The 21,434-nt window shown below is 63.5% G+C and overlaps 1 protein-coding gene across 2 annotated transcripts in view; it reads left to right on the forward strand.

Annotated features, from left to right (window-relative positions):
• The window catches only part of TSC22D3 (TSC22 domain family member 3), a 430,696-nt gene that overhangs the window by 404,304 nt on the left and 4,958 nt on the right, over positions 1-21,434 (forward strand). The window contains exon 1 of one of the 2 annotated variants that reach the window (XM_075763837.1): positions 9,647-10,161. The exons of the other annotated variant lie outside the window; for it this stretch is intronic. Within the exon in view, the coding sequence (XP_075619952.1) occupies positions 9,839-10,161 (323 nt within the window). The 5' untranslated portion in view covers positions 9,647-9,838. Of the gene's footprint in view, positions 1-9,646; positions 10,162-21,434 lie in introns of those variants that run through there. 2 annotated transcript variants of the gene reach the window in all.

The following is a 21,434-nucleotide window of genomic DNA, read 5'->3' on the forward strand; positions in this document are numbered from 1 at the left end:
AGCCCGGCTGGAGCAAACACCGGTCCCTGGCTGGTGGCAGCACTCCAGGAGCACAGGCCAGGCAGATGGCTGGAGGAGAGGCTCCTTGGGCTGCCAGGGGTGGCCAGGGGACCTGGCTTCCAACGTCCCTCGCTGTGTCACAGCGGCAGGCTGGAGAGCCGTGGCACGGAGCTGGGATCCACCTGGGAATGACATCTGGGGACACGCGGCCAGGAGCGGCGTCTCTGCCACCCAAGGGGCAAAGGCGGTCGGGCGGTGGGATGGGACTCATGGCTGCCACAGGCTTTGGCCCAGGGCTCTGGTGCTGGCATCCCCCAAGCTGGGTGTGCGAGACCTGAAGTGAACCCAACACAAGCAGTCTGCACCCAGCCTGGGCACACAGCACCCGGCCCAGACAGCCCAGCACCAGGAAAGCCTTTGTCCTGCCGTGTCGGCCCTGAAAAGCCCCCGTTAGCCTCAGTGATGTGACCCCCTAACGCAGAAGCAAGAGCCCATCCATCCCCCACCCACCCAGTCCTCTGCCCACAGCCCAGGGCGGCAGGAAGGGAGGACTGCCTTGTTTTCCCTGAGGGCAGCTGGAACCTGCCACCGGGTCACAGATCTGTGCATAGGGCAGTTACTGTCCCCAGCCTCTGAGCCAGTCCTCCCTGGAGCATCCTGGTCCCCGTCCCTGCCCCCTCTCCACAGGAGTTCCACACACCTTTAACACCTGGGAAATCAAACACTTTTAACAGGCCATAACTCACCCTCCTTCCCCTTGTTTTGTGGCTCAGGGAAACGGAGCCAGAAAGCCTGTGCTAACAAATGCTAACACAACCGCTGCAGCTGGGATAGGCAGCGCGGGATGGGGTAAGTCCTCCTCCTTGGCCAGGCACGGGCGAACATTCCCCCGGTGCTGCCCAGGGCTCCCACAGTATCTGTCCTAAGGCAACTGGACGATTTTGTGTGGGGCTGGCACCAGTGAAGAGGGGCTGAGTCTGTGGGGATCCCAGCAGGTTCCTGGGCTCGGTGCAGTGGCCGTGGCTGTTTCAGCTGTCCCTGCAGAGATGGTGGCCCCAAACCATGTCACCCTCTTCACCAGAACCAGGGGATGCTGCCGTTGCCAGCTGCCTGCTCGTCAGCTCGCTGCGCAACGTGGCCGTGCCACAGGCTGGGCAGGTCCCTGTGCAGGAGGATTACCGTCCTCGCGTGCGCTGGCGTGCAGAGCCCTTTTCTAACGTGCAATCCCAGCCAGGTCAAGTCGCTCCTACCACCTCACAGCTGTGCAAACGACCTCCCTGGGGAGGATTAGCCTTGCTGCAGGAGACAGTGTCTGCTCAGATTGGCATTGGGTGCACCCGTCAGAAACATACTGAGCTTTGGAAATGGAGGCTGTTGCCTCCTGCACCTTGCCCCACTCCTCAGGCCCCCAAAGGCAAATCTAGGTGGCATTTGGGCTATTGCTTGGGGAGTTTTTCTGTCCGTGCCCCCCCAACCAGCACTTGCTCTGTAGAGCAGACAGGGAGCACCTCAAGGTACCTTTGTGCACGCTGCAATCGCCCTGGCACTGTGCGCTTTCGTTAGGCAGGAGTCACTCAGCCCTGCTCAGCTTGGCACCAGCACTGACACCTCCCTCCTGATTAGGGACAGGGAAGACAAGGGACATTAGGAGCTCGGAGGAAGCAGTTAGCCAGGAGCTGGCATCATTCTCTGATGCCTGAGCTGAACTAGCAAAGCACTGAGCAGGGCTTGGGGGGGGTGGAGAGGATGGGAAGTAAAGCTGCCATGCCTGACAGGAGCAGAGAGGCCGGATCACCTTTTACTTCTGAAGTCTGGGCTCCAGGGTGGGAGCAATCCTCATCAGGCACTCTGGAGAGGACACACTGGGGGCAGGGTGTCCAAGGCTCCCAGAAGAGCTCCCCTCTTTTCCCCCAGGTACCCTGTGCCAAGTCTTCCCCTTTTGCCTGAGCTGCTGCAGAGGGACCCTGGGCAAGTGTGCGGCTCCTGTCCCTGCAGAGCTGGTGTGTGCATCTGGGCTGGCCGAGAAGGGTCAGCTGGACTTTCCCAGTGGTCCCTCACCCTCTGCCAACTGCCCAGCCCCACGGGCAAGGGCCACATCAGGGCACTGCTCCTTGGCACGCTGCAACAGATGCCTGGGGCAGGGAGGTCTTCAAGGCTGCCTGCCTGCTGCGTGCCCACTGCAGGGATTTAAAGGCAGGTGTAGGGGGCTGGGCAAAGGAAATGTGCTGGGGAAGGTGCCTCAGTGGGGTGGTACCCCAAAAAAACTCTCCAGATAAGGCTCAGAGGAATGAGGAACTGCTTGGTACCCGGCCAGGATGAGGTAGGAGAGCTCCAATGTGCTTTTGGGCCACTCCAGACAAAACACATCCACAGCCCCCCATGCTCCCGCCATGCGACCATTCAGCCTCCAGAGATGAGCCTGGAGGGGGATATATCTCCTGTATCTCCAGCAACACCCCAGAGGACCCTGCCAGAGGATTGGGACATCGGCATCAGGTCTGCGGTGACACCAGTGAGGGGATTTATCTGCCGCGCCAGCAGTTGCTAGGCAATAGCATGTCAGGCTAATGCCACCGCTGCTGCTGCGAGCTGGCGAAGGAGCTGGCAGGGTGGTCCTGGTGGCATCTCTTGGGGCAGCACCCGCGTGTCCTGCCCCCCCTTCCCAAGGAGCATCAGGTGTGATGGCCTTCCTCCAGCCCTGGAGGCTTTTCTGAGATGATTTCCCTGTGAAGCGCAGCCATGACCTGGCATGTCCTTAGGAGCCAAGGTCAGGCTTAGACGTGTCCTGCGAGACCTTGGCTCTCCTGGTGCTCCCAAGGGGTGGATCTCCAAATGGCGAGCTCACATCAGCCACAGAGACCGAAGGGGATGTCCAGACACGCTCCATGCCTGCGCCTGCATCATCCACGTAGGGTCTGCAGGATCCATGTCTAGGCGCTGGGACTTGCTGCCCTGTCAATGACTGGGTGCTTTCACGTCAAGGGTATATACTGAAAACTCTCTTTGGCCATCTCCCGCCTTGCATCAACATGTTGCATTGAACTGCAAAGTCAGGATGGGCCCTGTGGGCTTGGCTCATCTTCCACCAGCAGATATGAAACAACATTATCGACGAGGCTGTCCTGTGGGTTGTTACAAAGCTGCCTCTCCGTGTGTACAAACCTCTTTCTACTTGGGCCTTTCTATCTAAGCAAGGGTTTTCCCTCCAAAAGGGCTGGGAACATGGATTCACAGCCAAAAGCATTGCTTATAATTCAGAATGCTCAAAATTGGAGTTTATTGCCATGGGGAAACAGCTAGCAAGTCCCAAGGGAAAGACATAAATGTCTTGTTGAATATTTGTGCATTCTTTCAAATGCCACCAAAAATAAGACATTCCTGGTACTTGCTGTGACTGCCAGAAATGACTGGAGAATGGAGAAGCCCTGCAGAGAGGAGAGGATGAGGAGGGGAAGCGCACACGAGCGTGCACATGTGTGCAGGCACACACGTGCCTGGGAGAAGCTCGGGGCTCGTGGTGTCCACGTTCCCCTCCAGACTGCTGCCGGCTGCCGCCACGCAGATGCGGGGAGATGGAACGGCTCCCACCATCTCCTGTACCCCCCGCAACACCTCGGCCGCCCCGCGTCCCCTCCTAGCCTAGGACGATCCCGCTATGGTCTAGCATCGCCTGCGTCCCATGTCTCACCATGCCACCCCAGCAGTGCCCCGTGTCCTCTTTGTTCCACCTGCCAGCTGGGCCAGAGCCACCATCTCCTGCACGTCGTGCTGGGGTCTGTTCCACCTGGAGCAGGCCAAGGGGGAACGGGGTGGCTCTCCTAAAGCACAGAAATGCCAGCGGGCGACCGGGAGGGAATAACCTCCCCAGGTGCATGGGAACAAGGCAAGAGTCGCAGGCTGGAAATTAAGGCAGAAGAGCGAGTAAGTGAGAAGCTGTGTGCACAGGAGAGAGGGGCACCTGCCTGCAGCGTGGCCCTGCGGGGTGCCTTGTCACCCACAGCCACTCTGAGGAGAAGCGGGCACCGCAGGAAGCGTTTTTCACTGCGGTATGACGCGTCTAATCGCAGCCACTGACTTTATACCCCCCAGCGCAAGCAATTCTTGCTCACCAGAGGAAAGCACAGCCTACTTTACATTTCCAAAAAAACGCTGGAAACTGCCCAAACCGCCAGCGTGGCTTCGTCCCTGCTCAGCCCCTAGGCAAAACCTCACCTGGCATTTTCAGAGGCTTCCCCCGGTTCCAGGCCATGGGCAGTATACAGCCAGCCCCAAAACATGATTTCCAACGGGAGGAGCAGCACAGAGCTGTGCCCCATTGCCTGCCCTCAGCTTGCTCTGTGCTCTGCCAGACTGCCCAGCAGCAAACCCACACCCCTGGGCGGCCGTCATTATTTTAAGACACCCACCCCAACGCATCCCCGAAGCTCCTACCACCCTTTTGCCTGAGGGCAGTTTAACAACGCCGACGGGTGCTCGCCCCAGCGGACGCGGCACGAAGCTGCCGTGCTTTAGTTTTACCCCCTCGCTGTGAGGCTTTCCCAGGCTTGCACCAACCCCGTGGGAAAGCCGATTTGACTGTAACCCCTTCCAAACGTGCTGAAAAGTCTTGCATTGCAATAACCCGTCACCCTCTGGCCCAGCTGGAAGAGCCCCTCAGCTGCTGGCACTCAGCCCCCCCGGTCGCTCCCCAGGGCCGTGCAAGTCCCCGCGCCGGAGCACGGGCAGCGCGTGGAAACCCACGTGCCAGGAAGCTGCTCGGCTGGGGCCTGTCAGGGCATTTCCAATGGTTTGCTGGAGCGTTACACAAAGAGGAAAACATCCGAGACTCACGGCGGGCTGCGTGACTCACGGTCGCCTGGGGAGGAAGGGCTCCATCGCCGCTTATGCAAGTGCCGGCAGCTGCTGGGCTGCGCTAGCCCTTGGTGGGAGCGCTGCGTCCCAGCAAAACCCACCCGTTTTAGGGCACAGCCGGGGTGCTGGGGGAAACACCGCGTGCAGGTCCTCAGAGCAGGAGCAGCAGCTCTGCTTTCTGCTGGCCCAGCCTCGGGAGCCGCAGGGCTGTGCCAGGGTTGCCATGCCCTGGGGACCCAAACTGGGTGTCGGGGAAGGTGATCCCGTCCCGGACCCAGGAGAGGAGGAGGAGGAGGAGGTGTCTGGGTAGGGGATTTGCAGGCTGGGGGCAGAGGAGGTGACCTGGGCTAGGAAAGGCTGGGTGTGGGAAAAGCTCCAGAAAAGCTTGGCAAGGGGAAGGATTGGGGATTTTTTTATTGTTATTTTTTATTTTTCCCTGCTAAGTCCTGTTTTCTCACCATCCGGATTGCTGCCTGCAGGAGAGCAGACACAAGGATGGCCACACCAGGATGAGACCCTCTCACTCGGTGCAGCTGGGAGAGAAGGAGCCAGCAAGTCAGGGCAGAGCCGGGCAGAGCTCTGGGGAACAGTCTGTGTCCCCCTGCACAAAGGAAGGCAGAGCTGGGGGGGGGGGGGGGGCATCACGCCCACATTTGCAGTCAGCGTGACAGGGTCCTCTCGACAAGCAGCTCCGGGGTGTCTCTCTCATCCCCCTGGATGGAGGAGACCCCTTTGCCAGGCCACAAAGCGCAGCTGGGTCCCCGTCCCTCTGTGCGCGGCTCCGGCTCTGTCGGCAGCCGTGGGGCAGGGCCGGGGCAGGAAGGCAGAGTTATGGCCACCCGGCCCTGGAGGCTTCCTGGGGGTCCTGCAGAGCTCGGGACGAGGCGTCTGTTTATGGGACACTGGAAGAAGCAGGACAAGGTGGGCCAGCAGCTCCCCGGGTCCCCACACTGGGTACAAGGATGCAGGCAGCAATAACCCCATGTCCCACCGCAGCGTTCATGCTCCTGCTCAGGCAGGAGGGGGGGACGACGGACCCCCCCCCTCACCAGCCACACGTGGCCCCCCCAGACTGCCCACCCCGTCCCCCCTGCGTGGCTAGCGGCTGACGTCAGGCAGCAGATGCATCCTGTGCCCAGCAGGCTGGAGTGGGGGTGGCACCAGCGGGCGCCTGCAAATATCACGGCTGCTGACGGCGCTGGTTATTCTTAGCACCCCGCGGAGGCGCAGGGGGGTCTGCCTGGCAGCATAGTCGGGAAACGGCGGGCTCCCCTGGAGCAGATGGCCCGGCTACATAAACCGGCTCCCTCCAAGGCATCAACGGGGAAGGGATGGGGAAAGTGGCATGGCCAGATTGCATCTAGAGCCCTGCCTGGGAGGGATCTATGAGGGGGTGGCTCTGGAGACACCCTGAGATCAGGACAGGGTGCAATCTCCTCCCCCAGACCCAAAGCGTGTGCTGGGAGGATGGGCTGCAGCTGCAGGACCTGGATAGACCCTGCAGCTCACAGCTCCCGGACAGACAGCACATGGTTTGGGTCCCCCTGTGAAGAGAGGAGAGGGCTGCTCAGCCCATGGCTGGCACAGAGCTGGCTGAGCCCAGGTCCCTCCACAGCCCTGCACACTTCCCTGTGTGCTCTCCTTCCCAGCCCATCACCCCCTCCAGCCAGGGGAGGGGGCTGCAGGAGGAGCAGAGGCAGGGCTGGGGTCCCTGCACTGAGCCGGGAGCAGAGCACCCCACATTTCAGCCAGGAGAAGGCAATCCCACTTAGAGCCGAGAGAGTGATGTGGAGCCTCTCTGTGTGCACCACGCCGGCCTCAGCCATCCCCTGCTTTCCAAGTCCACGCCAGCCCTGAATGAGTCCTCACCCCCACCGGCTCATCGGCTGTGCCGGCCACGGCACAGGGCTGGCAGTGCCTCTGCCTGTGTCTGGGGTGCAGGCTCCGCCTGGGGTGCGGAGCAGCTGGGTGCCCTTGAGGAAAGCGGGTGTGCAGAGCTGAAGGCAGAAATCAGCACTGTCCCAGCCCTGAGAACAGCAGGACCCAAAAAGGCCAGAGCTAAACATAGGAAACCTACTTTTCAGCTGTCGCTGCCAACAGCGGGGCTGGATTCCTGCTCCTGGCTGATACCCTCGTCCCGTCATGTGGCTCCAGGATCTGGGGCTTTAGGGAGCCCGTCATGGCTTGCAAGGCTTGCAAGCAAGAATGCGGCAGCCCATGACACGTGCCCGTTGTGGATGAGGAGCGAGGAGCTGATGGCCAAGGAGTAGCAGGGCTGGTGTGGAGAAGCCCTTCCCGTGGAAGCGTGCCGGCCGTCAGGCTGCCCCGAGCCCCAGGCAGCAGCTCCCGGGGTTGCCGGAGGGGTCGCGGGCCAGCGGCCACAGCCGAAGGGCAGAGGAGCCTGCAGGAGCCAGCGACCTGTACCCCGGGCTCCTTCCAGGACAAGGGAGGTGATGCAACCTGCTGAAAATAGCAGCAGCCCCGAAACGCTCCAGGACCGTCTGCCTGGACCAGCCTGGCAGGGCACAGGCCGCCGGAGCCGGGCAGGACCCCCGGGCCTCGGGCACCGCGGAGGGACAGAGCCGTGGGGGGCTGGAGGGGCGGAAAGGGGTGCCAGCGCTGGGCGGACAGGGGGACGTGTCCTACCCACTGTGCCCACGGGATGGCAGCAGCCACCCGCGGCTCCTGCTGGGCACACACCCCACACGCCGCCCCACAGCGCCCGGTGTGGGGCACAGCTCTGCCCGGGGCCGCATCCCGCTCCCCGGCTTGTGGGAGATGTTTTCCAGCCGGAGGGATGGAGGAGAAGAAACCTCAGCGCCTTCTTGCTCCCGTGGGCCCTGGCAGCAGTGGGGTCACGCAGGGACCTCTTCGCCAGCAGTGGGGTCACGCAGGGACCCCCTCGCCAGCCCCACTGCCAGGTCGTGCCAATGCTGCTGGCACACCCCGCGCAGGGCAGATCGGCAAGGCTCTGCTTCTATTCCCTCCCACGGTGCTCAGCCCCTCAGCGACCTCTGGAAGGGGTGAGGAAGCACCTCGAAAACAGTCCTCAGCATCCACCAGCCCCACAGAGAGAGGGGACACGCATGGGTCGCCCCTCCTTTGGGGGTTCGCCTGGTTCCAGCATCATCCCAGGGCTGCCAGTCACCCCCGTCCCGCACCTGGACCCCCTGCTAGTGCCACCTCCACTGGCAGGGCCAAATCCTGGCCCGTCCCCAGGACGTACTGCTGTATTGGGACAAAATGAGAAGCGCTGCCCGGAGATCTCCTTGGCCACTTTTACAGCTGTTTATCTGTGGTAGACGTTTTCTTGTGCCTTCCTTGGTTACTAATGGACTGGAAAGCACTTCATCCTCATGTGATGCGAATGCATCTTCCTCCTCCTTGCCAAATAGGGAACAGAAATGTTTATTGAACACTTCTGCCTTTTCTTCAGCAGCTTTAGCCGCCCTATTAACATCTCATGTGAGCGCTGCTCTGCCGCCAGGATCTCTGCTGTCCTGGTGCTTTTGGTGGTTTTGCCCTGCCGGATTTTGACCTGGTTTATCTCTTCTTATCAATTCTGTGCACTTCAGACCCGCTCCTGTCCTCCGATTGCTCCTTTCTGCAACTACCTCTATCAATCCATTTGCAATTCCTCCATACAGACTTCCTCCTGCAGCCTTCACTTCCCCTCCTGCCTGTGGTGGGTTTTTAAAAGCCTGCCCGCTCCTTCCCTCGGGCAGCTCTGCTGCCTTTCAGATCCTTGGCCAACCCTTCTTCAGCAGCTCCTGGTTGTTTTGTCCAGATGTTTTCCTCTCCGAAGGGGTGAGGGATCTCCCGGCTGGCTCGCACGGTTCATTGACTGACAGTGATGGCAGCCCAGCCCAGCTTCCGCCCCACACGCCGTCCGCCCTCTCTCACCCTGTTTCTGCGTGTGCTCCTTGGCCGGGACCTTGGCACCCTCCCATTCCTCATCCCAGGTGTCACAGCCCGGCCATCCCCACATCTCTGCCGGTTTTGCCCTGTATCCCAGCACCATCAGGGCAGCACAACGTCACCAGCCCGCAGAGATAAGTGCATCTCACTGGCAGGAGAGATGCTCCCTCTGGGACGCAGAAGTGCCAGGGAAGTCACTTTTCCCCCTCTGCAGAAATTTCCTTTTCCCCTTGCGTACCCCCGGAGCCCCCTGCACACTGTGGGCAAATCAAAACTTCTCCCCACGTCCTCGGCCACCCCGGCTCTACGGGCTCGTGTTCCACCTGTGCCTTTTCTTGGCTCTGGGTTAGCGGCTCCCAGCCACAGTGGTGGTGCCAGGTCACTCCGGGCTCTTCTGCCATCCCGGCATCTTCTTTCCCCTTTCCCTCTTTCCTGCCTCTGCTCCGGAGCCACGTGGGCTTTTGCGGGGCCCTGCCGAAGCCCCGGGGGTTGATGCGGTGGCCACGCTCCAGGCTCCCCGAGCCCCTCTGCTCCCTCCCCAGGAGGCACGGCGTGGGCCAGGGGGTTCCCTCCGGGGAAGGGAGCGCCGTGGCCCCTTGCCACCCCTTGCCACCCTCTCCCGGGCCACCCCGAGCCGCCGGGTCGGGGGGGGCCGCGCACCCCCAGAGGTCCCGCTGCTGGCTCAGTGCTGCCCGGGGGGGCGGGGACACGGGGACACAGAAAGCGCCTCGGGGACCCACGCGTGGGGTGTGCCGGGCTCCGGGGGGCAGGACCGGCCAGGGGGCGGGTGCCCGGGGGGGGAGGCGGGCGGTGGCGGCGGCGGGGCGGGGTGCTGCGGCGGGCGGCCCGTGCGCCCGGGGCCGCCGTTACCAATCAGCGCGGCGGAGCCGGGGCGGGCGGCGGAGCCGGGGCGGGCGGCCGGGCGGGGCGGGCGGCGGAGCCGGGGCGGGCGGGCGGGCGGCGGTGCGCGGCGCTCGGCAGCCGGGCGCGTCCTGCCGCCGCTCGCCCTCCGCGGCCCCGGGAGCGGCCCCGGTTGCGCCGCCGTGGCAACGCGCGGGGGGATCCCGGGATGTCCTCGTCGCCCGCGGAGGAGTGCCGGTCGCCCGTGGGGCTGGACTGCTGCAGCTGCTGCCTGGACTTGGCCAACCGGAGCGGACTGGAGGAGGGGGCCGGGGGCGAGAACAACAACCTGGGCAGCCCCACCGTCAGCAGCTTCCGGCAGCTGCAGGAGCAGCTGGTCCGCAAGAACCTCAACACCGACAAGCTGAGCTCCATCATGCGCCAGGACTCGCTGGAGCCCGTCGTGCGGGACCCCTGCTACCTCTTCAACCAGGGCATCTGCAACAGGAACATCGACCAGACTCTGCTCTCCATCCTTCTGCTCTTCCACAGGTGGGTGTCACCGGCGGATGCCAAGGGGCTGCCCATATGCTGGATGCCCCTGGAGCTGGACTAGGGCTGACTGTGCGCTCGGGCGCTGGCAGTATGGGGGCAAGATGTGGGGCCTGCAGCCCCCCAGGCTGGCAGGGGCAGGGGGATCCATATGACCCTGGAGCCGGGTAAGGGTGGCAGCACTGAGGGTTTCTAGGTGGGGCGAAGGATGAGCAGCCACGTGTGGCAGGGAGCCCAGTCCACCCGCCATGGGTGGTGTGAGCCCAGTCCCTGGGCGCAGGTCCGGGTGGCTCTGCCCCACGATGCCCAGCGGTGCCCCTCCGTTAGTGCCCTGTGCCTGTCCAGGCAGTGACAACAGCCTCCAGCTGTATGTCTTGGCCCCTGGAATCTGTGCTCATCTCCCTGGCTACATCTTATCCACACAGACATTGCCTACAGGGGCATGGACAGTGTCCAGCGTCAAACGGGCATCGTCCTCTTAGTCCTGCATGGAGACGGGCAGCTTGTCACTTGAGAAACAGCCGTGCTGCCTAGAAAGCCACCTTTAGAGTTAGTGAGAAACTGGATAGGGAGCCCAAGAGTCCTGCTGCCAGGTCCTGCTCTTTCAGCAGCTTCCCTGTCTCTCCTTGGCATAAATTGAGTGGAGGCATATTTGGCCTGGGTGGTATTTCCCATCCCTGGAAAGTGACTCTGCCCCTGACCGAGCTGCTCCCTCTTGGCCCAGGGCAGGCCGCTCAGGGACGGGGCCGCCGGTGCACAAGCAGCGGGACGTGCTCGGGGCTGGTCTCATCCGCTTACCAAGGCTGGGGATGGTGGGAGTGAGGGGTCCGTCCCTGCTCTCCCTGCTCCGGGACTGTGGGCAGAGGAGACCTCCCTGCCACCCTGCGGTCTCCAGCCCTGGTGAGGGGGACCCCAGGGGTGGGGAGGGGACAGAGCTGTCTCAGGTCCTGCACTGGTGCCTCTGGCCACCCTGGAGGGGTGGTGAGACAAGGGGAGCAGCCTGTGCTGCGGGCTGGCAGGCCCGGGGCTCTCCAGCTTGGCCTTGGGAAAGCCGAGCTGGACCAGGGGGTGCTGCAGGGAGCCGCAGGGTGGTAGCACCCAGAGCTGCCTGTGGCTTCAGCAGGTGGGAGACATCCTCCCTCCCAGGGCTGAGGGGACACGTGGCCCATCAGCGCGTATGTGACAGGCATCTGCGTGACTGGCAGGGCAGGCAGTGGCTCTGGGGCTCGATCCTCTGCCATAGGTGGGGTAGCGTGCAGGTGCGCTGCATGGCAGCACCCACGCGTTTGCAGACACCTCGCCATCACCTCCCCTCCTTGCATGCACATGCACCTGTAGGTGTGCTCCTGGTCTGTGCACAGGCGTGCAAGCCACCCTTCACACCCCTTGCCTGGCGCGGGGAGGCGGGTGGGCTCACACGTGGCTGCCCCACGCGTGCGAGCCACCCAGGCGGTGCGTGCACGCCTCCTCGCCCCAGCCAGCGTCTCACGCTGAACAGGCTGCTCCTTCTGAGCCATCCTCGGCGGAGACGCTCTTCCTGCACTTACATAACGCTGAGCTGCCGCTCAGGTGGGAAAGGAGGAGCCGGGACGCCCGCCAAGGCACCCAGCACCCGGCACGGGCTCCCGGCTGCACGGCAAGTAGCGAACCCGCCCAGCCGGGAGGAAAACAGGAGCAAGAGATTTCCCTTCACTCCGGGAGGCTGCAGCCAGTTGGCATCGTGGGCAGAGAGGGGAAGCGAGACACCGTCCCCAGCGCAGGCTGCTGGGGCTGGGTGTCAGAGCCAAGCATCCGGGCTGCTTGCCTGGGGAAGGCGGTGACAGTGCCTGTGAGCGGGAGGCAGGCGATGTGGGCACGGCTTGCTGCTTTCCAACTAGTCCCTGCTGGAGCAGGACCCACAGTGCTCCTGGCAAGCACTGGTCTGCCCTGCTGAGGTAGGGAGCAAGCGGAGGTGCCAGGGGACTGGGGTTTCTCCCCATCTGTGCCCCTCAGTGCCCCTCACTGCGGTGTCCAAGCCTGTCCTCCATGCCCCGGTGTGTGTTGTGTCCCGAGAGGCTCCGGGCATTCCTGTTTATGACAGGCTGTGCCGTAGCGTGGTGCGAAGCTGTGGTGTCCCTCCATTGCACCCTGCTGCCAGCCTGGTTTGGAGACTGCTTGGGTGATCCCCCCCAAGCCGCCCCTGGGTGGCACAGCGTGTGGGAGCTGGGGGGCACGGCCCCGGGCACTGGAGGCAGGTGTGCCCACACCTGTGTTTGCTGTTGTTTTGCTCCAGCCTGAACTTTCTCCTCCTGGGGAATGAGCCAAGATACCCAAGAGGTGATAGCATACCAAGCAGGGGATTGTGGGTGCCAGAGGAACACCCCGATAACAGGCCCGATAAGGGCACCCTTGCTGCTGGCACCGGGGAACCCGAGCACATTTGTGCCCCTTGTTTTACCTGATGTGCTCCTACATTGGCACAGGAGGAGAGGGAGGTCACGTGGATGCACACGCTTGTGCATGGCTGAAGTCCAGCATGGCACGGGAGGACCAAGCAGCTGCATCGGGAGTCCAAGTCTGGCTGTGGGGCTGCTGGAGACAGTTCAGCCCGTGCTGGATCAAGCCCTGGGCTCTGCAAGTCAGGCTCACATCAGTGCTGAGGGTCTCGGACAGCTTACATCCAGCATTTCCAGCCTTTTCTCTGGGGGTTGCCCTCTGGCTGGGTGGTCCCTGCCAGGCTCTCCACACTCTTTGCTTGCTGCAGGGATGCTGTGAGGGCTGCATGAGGTAGGGATGCTCTGGATTGACTGCCTACAGGGCTGTCGCTCCTGCAAGAAACCCTCCTGCTCAGGGAGTACGTGGGATCCTGTTGAAAAAGGGCTTCTCCCCTCCGTGCCCTCACATGGGTCATCGTGAGCTGCTCTCCAAGGACACCCAGGCGGTGCCAAGGGGCCAAGCTTGCACGGAAACACCAGGCAGAGGGAGGCCAGCTACCGCTATCCTGGCTGGGTTGCTCATCTCCTCGCCACAGATGCCGGCGCTGTGGGCAGAAAGCTCTCTGCCATCCCTCCGCAGTGCCAACGTTACCCTGAGATTGCTCATTCAAGACCCAGGCGTGAGCCCGACCAAGCGTGGGCCGGGGAGAACAGCCCCATGACTGCATGGCACGTTTCCCAGGGCTGGGGGGAGCTGGTGGCTGGGAGGGGGTCAGTGCTGCGGGGGGAGAGCAGCACCCTCCCGGGTGCGTACTGGCGTGTGATTCGAGCAGGGCCCCGCCTGGCTCTGGGGTGGGGAGAGGAGATGTGTGCCAACCTGCTCGCCCACATCGACCAGCCTGTACCAGCTCTCCGTGCCCAGCCTCTCCTGGATAGGGTCAGGCAGCCTGGCCAGCCTGTGCCCCGTCCCGCTCCGGGCAGCAAGGGGACATCTCTGCCCTGTCTGGGCACTGTGGGACCTGCTGCTCCACCCAACAGGGTGGGCAATGACCCACCCTTTGGTCTGTGCTGTGAAAGGGGCTGGGGACCACCTTCCCCCGGATCCTGGGCAAGCCAAGGGAATTGCAGGGAGGCAGGGGAGCGCTGTGCTGCACCGGGAGGCTGCGGGAAGGATGAGTCGGGGCGAGAGAAGCTGGGCAGCACCGCCTTTCCCACCATAAGGTCAGGCCGGCGAGCAAGAGCTGCCCAGGCAGTGGTGCCAGGGTGGCATTTGTGGCATGGCACCACTTGTTCCCGTCTGTCGGGTGTCACTTTGCGGCAGCGATGCGGGAGGAGGAGACGGAGCCAGGGCATAAAGGGCATCCTGGGGCGGCGGGGCCGGGGAGCGCATTCCTGCTGGCCGAGTGGGCTGGAGCAACAAGGAGGCATTGACGGGGAGAGGGGCCGCGCGCGGGAGCACGTGTGAGTGTGAGAGAGGTGTGGGTGTGAGACCGGAGAGCTGTCCCGCCGGCCGTTCTGCCTTCCCCAGCCCCGCAGGGCAGGTCTGCCCGGGGAGGGGGCTGGGAGAGCCACCCTTCACGCTCAGGACTGGTGCCCCGGGTACTTGTTTACTTTGCTCTCGTGGGACAGAGCTGCACGTGGCGTGACCCATGTCTTGTAGCGTGGTTTGCCGAGCCCTGCAGACTGCCGAGATGCCGGGGAGCTTTTGCTATAGCAGCAAGAGCCTCGGCTCCGGGGAGTAGCTGACCTTGGCGTGCCCAAATCCTCCCACTGCCTGGAAGATGCCAGGCAGCCAGTCTGCTGTGCCTGCCTTGGTTTCCACTGTGGGCACCCTGCCACCCTGGGACCCCCACCCCGTGACCCAGCAGGCTTCGGAGTGGTGTCCCTTGCAGGCCAGGCTTGGCCGTGGCACACCGCGCTTGGCTCGGCACAGCTCAGCAGGGCTGACGGCAGCACGCGCCGCACCATGCACCATGCACCATGCACCATGCACCATGCCCGTCCCTGCCTGCTTCTGCAAGACCCACCTCCCTCCAGCAAGGAGATTCCCCAGTGTGCCCTGGAGCACGGGAGAGTCCTGCTCAGCACCTCCAAGCCCTCAGGATGAAACCATTTGCCCCTGGCCATGTGGCTATGGCCAAGGGGGCCTGGCACAGCTGAGCTGAGGTCGGGTGATGCCAATGCCAGCTGCACAGAAACCCATCACCTTGGCCTCCCGCGGATGCTCAGGCGCTGTCTGTCTGCCAGGGCATGTGCCCAGCTCCGAGCAGGCAGGGTGTAGGTGTCCCAAGGGCAGGCAGGGATGGGCAGAGTGGCCGCATGGGCAAAATGCTGGCCAGGATTTATTTCAAGCTTTGAACTTTAGGTGTGGAAGAGGTTGGAGCTGGAGCAGGCTACAGGGGTCTGCCCCAGTCTCAGCATCATGCCCCTCCTTCCCTGGGGACATGTGGCCCGATCCTGGATGGTGCTGAGGACGGTACCACCGAGCTTGGCTGCGAGTTGGGGCTGGCACACAGGGGAAGCCTTTTACAGCCTGACAGGCATCTCAGCTCCCACCAGGCACAGGGCATGGCTGTGGGCAATGCCTTTGCGGGCACATCGTGCCCCTGGTGTGCTCTTCTGTGCTGGGACCCGATGGCACCTCCCCAGCCGCCTCCCAGTGCAGAGAGGGTTAAAGCCGACCCTGTAGCTTGGGGGAGCACCGTGTCCTGTGTGGGACTGAGGGGTCCAGGGCACTTGTCGGCAGAGCCTGGCAGCTGCACGTGCGCACAGGGGATGTGACGGTGGCGCGTGTATATGCACCATAATGTGGCTACCAAGGGGAGAGAGGGTCCGGGCAGATCCTGCCCTCGGGAAGCGACTGAGACCCTGTTTGCAGAGGGCAGAGGATACCCTGCGGTGCGCGGCCAGGGGGGCGAGGGCTGGAGAGGCGTTAAAGGCTGCAACCTGTCCCGAAGCCATGCTTTGCCAATGAGCTCCGGGTTATATTTATCCAGGTGCCACACATTGCTGGCTTCGGGACAGGAGTTCGTCATCCTCCGTCTGTGTCCTTAGAGAGGTGTATACATATATTTGAGGGGGTTTTGCTGCAGAAGGACTCTGGCGGCAGAGCAGAAGCCCTGGGCCTCTCCCTGCCCTGCTGATCCCCTGGCCCCGGGGTTAGGTTGTCATCCTGTCCTCGCCACCCCATGCCTGGACTCCCCTGGGGATGGCAGCCCTGCCCGGGTGGGCGGCGAGGCGGCCGATGCCGCAGGGTGGGACAAGACATCCCCGTGGCCTCGAGTGAAACCATCCCAGTGATCCCCCCGTGGCACGGAGCAGGGCTGCTCCGGGTGGTCCGGAGGCAGGGGACGGTCTCAGGTTGTCCCCAAGGGTTGGCACGAGCCAGGTGACGGCTGGCAGCCAAGGCTGGGCACACGGAGAGCCACAGCAGCGCCGCAGGTACGTGTCCTGCCAGCAGCTTATTGTCTTTCATGTTTTTATTGTTCTGAAATGTCAGCAAGGGAAGGGTTTTAACGAAGCGTCCCCAGTTTGAAATGCCCGGGATTCTTTGCAAAGGCCAGGCGGGGTATTAATAACCGGCTCTGCTGAAACTGTGCAGCCCCAGCGCGCGTCCTTGTCTGACCTCCCGTGGGGCGGCTGGCTCACGCGCCGGTGGAGTTCGGCTCCTCTCCCACTCCTGACCCTCACCGGGTCGTGTCTGGCCAGGCTTCGCACCCCCCGCTGGGTCCAGCCAGCCGGCCCCCGGGAAGGGGTGTTGAGGGGCTGCCGGGGCTCCCCCCGAGCATCGGGCCAGGCAGGAGAGCGCAAAGCTCGGGCACCCTTGAAAGGGGAAGGTGAGGGATTCAAGGGTTTCCTCGAGCGTGGGTTAATCTGGGCTGGAAGAACAGCTTTTGGTTGCACGGGGTGCCGACGCGCTGCTCTCTCGCAGCTTCCCAGCCGCTGTCCTCTCATTATATAATGAGCTGCCTTCCAATTAGCGAGCAGGGCACTCCCGCACGCCGCAGGGCAGCAGCTGCCGGCGCTGAGCGTGGCTCCGGAGCACCCGCTCCTGCCTGCAGAGTTGCCTGGGATTTCTTTTGGCGGATGCCGGAGGCCCTGCCTTGGGGTTCCTCTCTTGGGCTGGGGATCTCCGGAAAAGCCGGCTCTGCGCCAGCGAGGGGCTCAGGGAGGGCAGAGCCCAGGCTGGCAGCCCCCTGCCTGCCATGCGCTCTGGGGTCCGGGGGCACCGCGTGGCCCTGGTGCTGCAGGGGGTCCCTTCAGCATCACAGCCACCTCCGCTGTGTCCCCGGTTCCCTGAAACCGGACTGGAGAAGGGGAGCCAGGACCTAGGGATGATCCAGCTGGGACCGTCCAGGATGATACAGTGGGCTACGAAACGAGGTCAGACCTGAAGTTCACAGCCTGGGCTGGCAGGAGACCTGCGGGGCAGGGCATGGCTGACCAAGGGAGGTGATAACATGGAGTTCAGTTACGGGACTCCACCCCACAGGGCCCGTGGGTGTGAAATGCTTGCTCTGCGGACAGATTTGTGGATGAAAACTCTGCTGAGGGTTCAGTCCACCCATCCTCCCTGGGGCTGGGCATCCCTGACCTGCGGGAGGGGCAGGGAGCGTGGCCAGGGGCTGGCTGTGCTCCCCCCCCCCGCAGCCAGGCATGATGCTCGTGGGAACGCCACGGGGTTTTTTGCCGGGCTGTGCCATACCTGACGCCTTCCCCCCGCAGCGTGCTGTGGTTGTGGGACCCTGCACGGGCCAGGCGTGAGCAGGGGAGCAGCGGGGTGGCGAGGTTTGCTGCACGGCCCCTGGCAGGGCACGCGCTGGGGTGGCCCGAGCTGCGCAGGCAGCAGCGTGGGGCTGGTGTCGACAAACGCAGGCAAGGCGGGAGGTTGGGTCCAGGGCTGGTAATAAGCAGATCAGCCCCTTTTTCCTCTTCCCCTCCTACCCCAGCATGCCTGGGGAAGTCATGGCTTTGGGGGCTTCCTGTGTACAGCATCGCAGGGAAGGCTCTGCGGGAGCCGGGTCATCTCTGACCTCCCCTCCTCACACTGCTGCTGGGGGGCAGCTGCTACTGGGGTGCACCGGGTAGGGGGCACGGGAGGAAGAAGAGGGGCTGGTGACAAAGTTAGAGAAAGAAAAATTGCAGCTCTCAGCAGGCCGGCTCCAGGGTGTGCACTCGCACGCCAGAAAAAACAGAACTGGGAGTACAGCCAAGTACCTTTATCAGAGGAAGCAGGCAGCCCAACAGCTGGACACGGGAGCCTGCCAGGGCTCCCTGCTCCCGCCCCACGCTGCCTCCAGCCCAACAGGTTGGAGGAGTCCCCACGCCGCAATCCGTGCCCGTGCCCCGCTGCCCAGCCGGGGGGTTAGCCATGTCCCCTACCCACAGCTCCCGGCACTCTGCAGGTCCCCGCTGCTCGCGGGAGCTCGCTCTGCCTCCGTCACTGGTGAAGGGAGGGCAGGACGGGTTCCCCATCGGCCTTCCCCGATTGCAAACCCTCCCTAGGCTTCCCCAGCATTGCAAAGGCCGTGACCGCCCTGCGCAGCTCACCCGTTGCTCTGATGTCCCCTAGCCCTGGGACTGGGACTAGGTCTAGCAAGGCCAGCAGCACTGGCTCTGCAGGCAGGGGCTTGCATACCTGCCTGGGCACTTACAGATATACCCAGGAGGGGTTGCCCTCTGCTCTGGGGCAGCACGTGCCCCGGGCTGAGGGATTAATGGGTCCTCCAAAGCTCTGCTGGGCGTGAACCAGGTCCCCATGTCACAGGGCTCCTGGTTGCACGGGGCTGCCACGGGTCCCGCGCAGCCCCTGGAAGGCACCAGCTGAGCCGGGGTAGTGCCAAGTCTGCAGTAAACAGCTTGGCCAGGACGTCTTCAGGATGAGGAAACCAGGAGCTGGCCAACTGGTGTGCTCCGGCAGCCCACAGCTCTGGCCCCGCAGCCCTCGGGACTGGCACAGCAGCCCCACGCCAGCGCCGCAGGGCGGGCAGGCGCAGTTTGGGACACTGGGAGCGGGACTGCCGAGTGGGACAGCAGATGGCACAGCTGCCTGCTTGCCCGTGGGCAGCTCCCTGGTGTTACCTCTCCCTCCCCAGCACCAGGATCTGGGGCAAGAGTTGGGGCTCCACAGCCCTATCCCACGCCCAGCCCTTCCCACCATGGGCTCCCACAAGACCCCGCCATCACTGATGTCCCCGGCCACCCCTCCTTCTGGCGCTGGCATCCCCCGTTCCCTTGGCCGGCACAGCCATGGCTGCAGGATATCAGGCTGTGAAAGGCAGAGTTTTCTTAGCTGTGTGTTTGCAAGCAGTGGCTTTTCCTCTCCCCCTCTGCTCTGACCCTTTGAGCTGGAGATCTGGCTCTGCAGAGCAGCCTGGGCAGCTTTGGCTCTGAGCCTTTCCCGTTTTGCTCTCCAGTGTCTCCGAGGCCAGGCAATAAACATTTCCCACGCCTCGGACCCTCTGAAGGGCCTTCCTCCCATTGAACTGAGTCCTTGGGAGAGAGCAAGGCAGGAGCACTGCCACAGAGCAGCGAGAACGGCCTGGAGCTGGGGGAGAGCAGAGGCTGAGGAGCCAGGACTGCTCCCGCAGCACTGGCCGTTCCTCCGGCTCCCACCAGCCGCTGACAGGGCAAGGGCATCCTTTGGCGTGTGGCACCGCAGTGCCTGGCACAGGTTCAATGCACGAGGCTCAGTGCAATAGCAATCTCGTCCCTGGGGCCGTGGGGACGGGGCCACAACAGAGTGCAGGCGTGGGGTGCCAGGAGGCAAGAGAGGTGATCCCGTCACCCTGCTCCCCGTCGTCCCTGGCTCCAGCCAGGCTTAGCCCTGCAGGGGCTGCAGCCCGGGTGCCTCCATGCCTCCGCGTCCTGTTGCAGAGGAGGAGGGGGTCACTAAATGTCACCCTGGCGATTGGGGCTGGCGTCTCCCAGGCTGGGGCACAGGCTGGCTGCGGGCTGGCTGAAGGGTTGCTAGCAGCTTTGGGGTACCCTACAGGGCCATTGCTGGGGGTGACACCAGCAAATGGTGGGTTTCACCACCTCTCCTAGCTGCTCAGTGACAGCCACCAGGTTTTTTTCCCCTCAGAGAGCGCAACGATTAGTGTCACAATTACACCGTATCGTGGCTGCTGTTATTGTTCCCAAAATAACCACAGGCACGAGCCAGAGCCCTGCCTGACGAACCTCCCATAGCTGCACACGAGGCAAGAGCTGCCGCGCTGCTGCCCCGGGGATGTAGCTCGCACCGCTGGCCCCTCTCACCCAGCCTGCTCCAAGGTGCCCGTCACCATGGCCACTGGTGCCACAGGGTAGCAGCGAGTCCATGGCCCCCTGCTCTGTAGGAAGAACCAGGAGGGACATTGCCCACCCCGCTCTGCTGCTGCCAGGCCCTGAAGGAGCAGGAGCAGGGTGGTGGGAGAGGAAGCGGATCCCAGCAGCCCTGCTGGAGTGGGGCCAGCAGCCCGGCAAGGCTGTCTGCTGGGGCCACGGGGGGCTGGGAAAGGTCCCCCCACCGCTCAGGGCACAGCTGGAGCCCCACGCAGGACTCTGCTGCTGTGGGAGGTGTTTGGACAGCCCGCAGGGGCTCCCGTGCAGATCCCTGGGGAAAGCCGAGCACAACCCGGGGGGTCCGGCAAAGAGCTGTGAGCTGCTGCTCCCAGCCCTGAGTTGTGCTGCAGTGGGGCCGCCCCATGGGCTGGGGGGTGTCTCCCCCCTGCACAAGGGGACAGCTGGGCTGCCCCCCCTCCGCACTGCCGACACCGTGTGTGCGTGCACGGGTGTGCATCTGCGTCAGCTGTGAGTCAGGGCAACGCGTGCACGTGCAGGGGGAGGTATCTGCAGTTCACAGGCGGGATGCATCGGCATGCACGCAGGATGGGTGGGCATGCACAAGTGCATGTGCATGCACCTGCGTGCAGGATGCATGAGTGTGCGCGTGTATGAAGGGTGTCCACTTGTGTGCAGGGTGCATGCCCACGTGGGCTAGAAAATGCCCATGTACGTGCAAGGGGCGTGGGCGTGCCTGTGCATGCAGGGCATGCCTGCGCGTCTGCAAGCAGGACTGGCACGTGTGCGCGTGAATGTATGGGTTGCAAGGCGTTTGTGTGCACCCAAACATGCCCAGGCCACGTGTCCAGGGTGCCTGCAGCAGAAGCCACATCCCCCAAGTGGGTGTGCGGGCGAGGGGCTGCAGGGAGGTGGGCTGCATCCCTGTTGAGGCCGTGCCAGGAGGAGGAGGCAGCCCCGGTGCCCAGCATGACCTGCCCCGGGGCCGGGCAGGCTGCCTTGGGATTAATTAACTGCCGGGAAGGAAAGAGAAAGCAGAGCCTTTTGCACTTCCATCCCTAAAAAGCCATCCCTCGCCTGGGGGTCTCATGGAGGAGGGCAGCATCCTTCACAGACGGGGAGCCCGTGCCCCAAGCAGTGATGGCCATGGTCAGGGCTGTGCAGGGCTGGGAAAGACCCCAGGAGGGGGAGCAGGGAAGTCAGCGACTTCTGTTTATTTTTGCAATAGTCCCAGCTCCATGGGAAAAATATTGGAGGTGACAGAGCTGAAGCAATTTCCTCACGAAGCGCTACGCTGCTGCGCTTCCCCGCTTTGCTCCAGCAGCCGCGGAAATTGCCGGCTTTGCCCCAGCCCTCGGTACTCGAGCGCTGTGTGGGGAAGGGGCTGCGCAGGGTCCAGGACCCCAGAGCTGTGGGGCAAGAGCCACAAGCCAGGCTCCGGTCTGTCCATCCTGGAACCTTTGGTCCCTGGCACTAATGATTTAGGGCTTTCCTTTGGGAAGGAGGCTGGCCCAGGTCTAAGGGTGCTGTAGCACAGGAGATGGGGAAACTGAGGCACAGCTGCCAGGGCTAGGG

This window comes from Balearica regulorum, chromosome 11 (assembly GCF_011004875.1).
Source record: "Balearica regulorum gibbericeps isolate bBalReg1 chromosome 11, bBalReg1.pri, whole genome shotgun sequence".
NCBI classification, from domain to species: domain Eukaryota; kingdom Metazoa; phylum Chordata; class Aves; order Gruiformes; family Gruidae; genus Balearica; species Balearica regulorum.